This window comes from Carassius gibelio, chromosome A8, assembly GCF_023724105.1.
Source record: "Carassius gibelio isolate Cgi1373 ecotype wild population from Czech Republic chromosome A8, carGib1.2-hapl.c, whole genome shotgun sequence".
Classification (NCBI taxonomy): Eukaryota; Metazoa; Chordata; class Actinopteri; order Cypriniformes; family Cyprinidae; genus Carassius; species Carassius gibelio.
Window position 1 is genome coordinate 17,289,727 of NC_068378.1, and position 6,060 is coordinate 17,295,786.

At 35.3% G+C, this 6,060-nt stretch overlaps 1 protein-coding gene across 3 annotated transcripts; it reads right to left on the reverse strand.

Moving 5' to 3' along the window:
* Nucleotides 1-1,268: 1,268 nt before the first annotated feature.
* Nucleotides 1,269-4,389, reverse strand: LOC128018689 (microtubule-associated protein RP/EB family member 1-like). Of its 3 annotated transcripts, none has more exons than XM_052604379.1 (8): nt 4,231-4,389; nt 3,552-3,722; nt 3,077-3,222; nt 2,752-2,947; nt 2,363-2,404; nt 1,922-2,034; nt 1,655-1,807; nt 1,269-1,567 (listed from the first exon to the last, which is right to left on the reverse strand). In XM_052604379.1, exons 2-8 carry the CDS (start codon nt 3,670-3,672, stop codon nt 1,517-1,519), a joined length of 822 nt encoding a protein of 273 aa, XP_052460339.1. In that variant the 5' UTR covers nt 3,673-3,722; nt 4,231-4,389; the 3' UTR covers nt 1,269-1,516. The 3 variants fall into 3 exon arrangements, with proteins under 3 accessions (XP_052460339.1, XP_052460338.1, XP_052460340.1); XM_052604378.1 differs by having other exon boundaries at nt 3,552-3,725; nt 4,231-4,377; XM_052604380.1 differs by lacking the exon at nt 2,363-2,404.
* Between the last annotated feature and the right edge of the window lie 1,671 nt (nt 4,390-6,060).

A 6,060-nucleotide genomic window follows, 5' to 3' on the forward strand; every position in this document is an offset into this window, starting at 1 on the left:
TGTAGTGCTTTTTGAGTAAGGGCATTTATATTGAAATAATAAATTAGAATGTCATGGAAAAGTTCATTTCAGTAATTCAACTCAGATTGTGAAACTCGTGTATTAAATAAACTGAATGCACACGGGATTCACAATTTGAGTTGAATTACTGAAATAAACTAACTTTTCCATGACATTCTAATTTATTGAGATGCATTTGTACTTGGTAGACATAAAGGCAGGATGACTTAAAAATGAGCTTTTCCTAATATTTTTTATTATTATTTCCATTTACTAAATAAGCATGTTCTAATAATTTAAATAAAATATAATGCTGTGTTTTAAGGGCTTATTCGTGACATTTTGGAAGTGAAACTTTTTTCCACGATAGTCTATGGCCTAATAGTCTCAGCTTCAGCCCTCACACCCTCTTGACCGTGGTCTGAAGGTCTGGTTACGCAAGACAAATGGCCTAAACACGATTTAAGCAATTGAAAAGTTTTCTTCACATTTGATTACTAAATCTCAGAGAAGCAAATTAAATCATGATGACTTTGAATTGTCTTAACAGAACTGTGGCGATCAGCAAATACACAGATGGAGAAACAGAATGATGCGGAGGTGACCCGAGAGAGGAGGCAGATGAGATATAGGAGCTACCGTCTCTCTCTCCCAAAGGTGTTGTGCAGGATTCAAGCAGGGATGGTGGTTCCTGGACTCCAAAAACTGGACATCAAACCTTGTCACAAGTACCCCACAGTTTCTCAAATGCCCAGAACATCAAAACCATGGGGAAAATGATTAACGTTTCCCAATGATAAAATGTGGACCGATTTACTGCACATTTTGCTTGTATGCAATATATATAAATTATTTTAATACATTGTAAATGTAACAAAAGAAAAACTGTCACATATTTAACATCAACAACTACCCGACGGTGGTGGTATTTGCAGCTCAACAACTTTTGCCAGTTAAGACCAAGTGTCATGCCTATCAAGTGGTTCCTCATGGTCTTGTGTGCTTGTAAAAGGGAAATGCAAAAGGTTGACACACATCCTGCTTCAGAGCTTATTAGAGGAAGTGAACTTCACTCACAATAGTTCAGTTAGCAGTCAAAGGTACAGATCAGAAACTAAATAACAGCAAAAGGACACCTGATGGCTGTATTGTTTTTTGTTTCTTACAGAATGAATGGATCAGAATGGCTTGATCATGTTTGCATACAATACCTTGGGTTTGTTTAGTCATTGGCAAGTCAGACCTCATTGGACTGCTTTATACAAACAGCCTTTGATAAGTATTTTATTCTCCATTCACAAAAATAATTTTTGATGGTCAGTAAAAAAAAAAAAAAAACAGCTGAAAATTCAAGGTATAGAACTTCCCTGAATAAAAAGACATTCAAAAGTCAAAGTCCAAAATGATGGACCAAAAGCAAGTGCAGCAGAACAGCAGGAATCAGCCATCAGTATGTACATTTGTGTGCATCCAGCAGGGTACTTTTTTTGTTTTAAAACAGTCACCCCTGTATTGGTCAAAACTCTTCTGGTTCGCCCACCTCATCCTCGGGGATTACAAAACCATCCTGTTTAAAGACAGAAAACCACAGAACTCAGCGGGCTGAAGACAGTTTAGCATGAGACTTTCTTTAAAAACACTGATTGACACTTACATCTGTGGCGTACAGAATATCCACAATCTTTTGCAGTGAAGGATCACCCTCACCCTCTTTCTCTTGGCAGATGAGCTCAATGTTTCTCAGTTTGCCAAAGTAGAAATCCCGTTCCTTTTCCATGTCAGCAATAGTAGCCTTCAGGTCATTTATCTGCTCAGATGAGCGCAAGCAAAGAATAACATACATTTTTATATAACAACAATAAACTTATCATCATCATTAATAAAATAATATCTATAAAAAATATTTTGTATAAAGTCTTACCATCTGAGTAAGTGCTCCTTTCTCTTCATCGCCGCCGCCTGTTCCTGCGCCTCGCGTTGGAGCTGGAGCTGCCTTTGGTGCAGATTTGGGTGCTGTGGCTGAACGCTGTGGAGCTGAACATCAAAACCACATCCATCACCTTGCTATACATGCTCATCAACCTGCCTTAAGAATAAGGATCTATTCTAGCTTCAAACTGACTAACTGAATAAATTAAATGGTTGCATTTCATATATATTGAAGGTGATATAAAAAAAAAGACACTTAAAAATAACACACCAGCAAATGCCATAGACCCAAAATTGAACCCCATGACTGTTCTTTTAAAAATGTGCAGCACTTGGAAATGAAGGAATCACTATAATGTGAGAAAAATGCCCAGAGGTGAAGCAACATTGTACAATGTGCTTGAACTAAAACTGACAGTTCTCAATTTCTTACCAACAGGGGCCATAGGCTTGACTGCAGGTGTGACGCCTGTGTCTGAAGCGAAGAGAAAAATCCATGCACAGGCAACGTAAGGGTCCAGTTATTCTCACACATGTGCTGTGTGACTGGGTCACACCCACATATTTTGGGGTCATAATCCATAACAGCTGCAGCTGTCATGCACCTGTTAGCATTAGGACAGCTAGCTTCCGACAATAACGCAAGTCTCCATGAACTATATAACTATATACACCCAAAAAGACTGATGTTGATAATTATTTATTTAAATTATTAACCATTATATAAATATTAGTAGTAGATTTATATGTTTTTTTTATTAGGATAAACCTTAGAAAGGCTGCAATGGTACTGAGAACTTCCTGTTGGTTCTTTCTCTTTACCTGAGCTGGGTTTCTTTGGCTTGCTAGCTGTAGCTGCTGCTGGACTCTGACTGGAGGGCATTTCATGTCCCTGCCGAGCTGCCACCGGATCATATTCCTTTCCATCATAATTTGCATCGAAGAACTTCTTAAACCATTGCACAAACTCAAAGTTATCCTGGAACTTGCCCTTCACAAGCTTGTCAACAGGAATAATCTGCACGGAGACATAGAATGTTTTAAAATAGCAAGTAAAAACACTTCACATTGTAATTCTAAATACATTTTGTCTATCGAAATGGATGATTGTGATTTGTGTGCTAATGAATTTAACAGGTTGACATACTTTGCTAACACCCATCTTTTTGAAGCTGCCTTGAAGGAGTTTGAAGTTATGGATATATTCGTGCTCAAGTTTGGCCTGGAATTTGACTTTCTTCATCGGAATACATGACGGGAACAGCATGTCCATGAACTGACAGTAAGCAGCACCTTAAAACACATTAATAAAGACACAGTCAGCAAATAATAAAATAAAATAACAAAATAATTAGTAGAAAAAGAGTCACGCAGGTCCCAACCTACACAAAATCAGTTTTCACTCATCTTTTTCTATTCTCTCATTTAATTGTGATGACCGCTGACCCAGAAAAATTCAGCATGCAAATGGCAGTCATTATACAAGCCACTATTATTATATATAATCTTTATGGTCAAATTCCAAATTAAGCTTTATGTTTATCTTTTAAAACCCTGTCAGCAATGTAATGGTGCTCAAGCTGGCAGTGTGAAGTGAAGAGGACAGACAGCTGGTCACTGACCTGAGCACAGTTGCTCGATCTTGGCATGGCTCATCTGTAAAGACTCGTTGATCCATGTGAGCATGTCATGGCGGCTGAGGTTTTCACTTGTCACCGATGTGGAGAACACGTTCACAGCCATGGCTGGGACAAAAACGATGATTTAAAGACTACGATACTTTTCCTCTGAAGCTGCTTTGAGAGGAAGAGAGGAAATAAGAAAAAAAAAAAAAAAAAGAGAGTTAAAGCCTCATTTCCTTAAAAACATTCACACCCTTCAGTCCATCTACATCATTTTTACTTCCTACTTAATTTCAATTCAATGTGTGCCTGTATATTTATATCCATCTAAGAGTTTAAGGTCTGAATCTAGTACATTAACGTTACTTACGGAATAAAAATATATTTATTTAAAAAAAAAAGTTAGGTTTCCGATTGAACGTTTCCTCTTTAACGTCAGTTAGTTTTCCACTAAGTTAATATTTAAGATTTTATTTGTAATAGTAGTTAATGTTCTAGTTATGTTTTATCCGTTGTGTTTTTAAATGTAACGTTAAAACATTTAAATGATAACATTAGATAAATAAATAGGTACAGTCCGAAACTAAATGTAATAATAAATTATTGTTTTTCTGTACAGTAAAGTGTTTGTGTTGTGCGTGCGTGTGTGTCACAGATCAAATCAACGCCTTTATCTTACATTTTGTTCTGAAAGTCCAAACTATGATGGTTTGCGAGGGAACCGGGCAGCAGATTCACCGGCGTGCCGCTCGTAGAGTGCCGCTTCTGCAGCAGGCTGGAAAATGGGCTGTAAGCCTGCAACCACAGCAGCTTACAAACTATTCACAGATGTCAAAATAAAAGTCACCATTCGCCTATGTGAAGTAAACAATTTGGTAACTACTTCAACCGATCAAAATAAAAGTAATAAACAACAAAATAAAAGTCACAATTAAACACATAAAACAAAAATGAAAGTTTTGGTAAATGTGTTAACATAAAATTTGCAAATTCCAAATATTACATTTATGTTATGTATATTTTTACTAATCTAACTGAATCTACTATGCGTGTGTGATATTCGGAAAGTCACTTCAAACTAGAGCCGCACGATTAATCAAGATCGCGATCTCCATTCAGACACCCTCTCGATCTAATTCCTAAAGACAACGATTCCCCGAGTCTGTTAAACCTTTAACAAAGTCTTATCATTCAAATTCGTGCTCGCACTGCCGCTGACACAAGAGAGAGCAGTTAGCGGTTAAGAAACATTTTCTCAAACTGTCTTTTGAACTACACTGTACTATTTCTGTCTAACAGTCACTTATATTATCACAGAAATACTGGGATAAAGTTTATAGTTCAGATATAAACATTGACGTCTATCTGGCAGCGATCAAAATAGAGAAAATCCCCTTTTGAAAGTAGCTACTGTGCTTCAAATAACGTTCGTGTCCATTGCATTATTTCACAAGTGTCTTAAAAATGTATTTGTCAATGAATTAATTTTTCATTCAAGAGAATCGTTCAAAAACGCTGATTCATCCAGTAATGAAACAAGGGAAGCAGGTTTATGAGTGAGTCGTTAAATCAATGATTTAAACAACTTTTTCACCACTCTTTAACATAAAAAAAATATATGATATATATACTACCAGACAAAAGTTTTTGAACCATAAGATGTTTAATGTTGTTTTTAAAGTTTATTCTGCTCACCAAACCTGCATTTATCTGATCCAGAGTACAGCAAAAACAGTAAGGTTTTTAAATATTTTTACAATTTAAAATAACTGCTCTCTACTTAAATGTATTTTAAAATGTAATTTGTTTCTGTGATGCACAGCTGTATTTTCAGCATCATTACTCCACTCTACAGTGTCACATTATCTTCAGAAATTATTTTAATATTCTGATTTGCTGTTGAAAAAAAAAAAATTTATTATTATTATGTTGAAAATAGATGAGAAGATTTTTTCAGGTTTCTTTGATAGAAAATTCAGTAGAACAAAATTTATGTGAAATAGAAATATTTATGTCTTTGCCGCACTTGTTCAATTTAAATAATCCTTGCAAAATAAAAGTATTAATTTATATACTTGTGATAATGATAATAGTAACAATAATAATAAAAAAATCGTAGGAAAATTGTGATCTCTGAGACCAAAAAAAAAATAAAAATCATGATCCTCAATTGATCCAGAATCGTGCAGCCCTACTTCAAACTATAAAAAAATATTCCTAATTCCTAGGACACTTCCTAGGAGCATCGCAGTTTAAAAGGGTTTCCACTGCAGTTATTTTCCATTTTCTATTACTGTTATGTTTCTGTAAACATCTAGTGAAATACTTATTCATTAACCTTTTCTCATCTATTAAATATAATTTTTATTAAGCTACATTTTAAAGTATTTGTCTAATTCATCTCTCGCTTCTTAGCACAGTATTAAACCAGCAATCTATTAGAAAATATTAAATCAAACCCAAGTGAACTTTGACACAGTCTGAAAATGGAAAGTTTAGTTTTGTGGGT

Coding starts and splice junctions, on each gene's coding strand:
- LOC128018689 (XM_052604379.1), bottom strand. CDS start 3,672: ATGGCTGTGAACGTGTTCTCCACATCGGTGACAAGTGAAAACCTCAGC. Junction 3,223..3,551: donor GATCGAGCAACTGTGCTCAG/GTCAGTGACCAG, acceptor ATGTGTTTTAAG/GTGCTGCTTACTGTCAGTTC. Junction 1,568..1,654: donor ATATTCTGTACGCCACAGAT/GTAAGTGTCAAT, acceptor GTCTTTAAACAG/GATGGTTTTGTAATCCCCGA.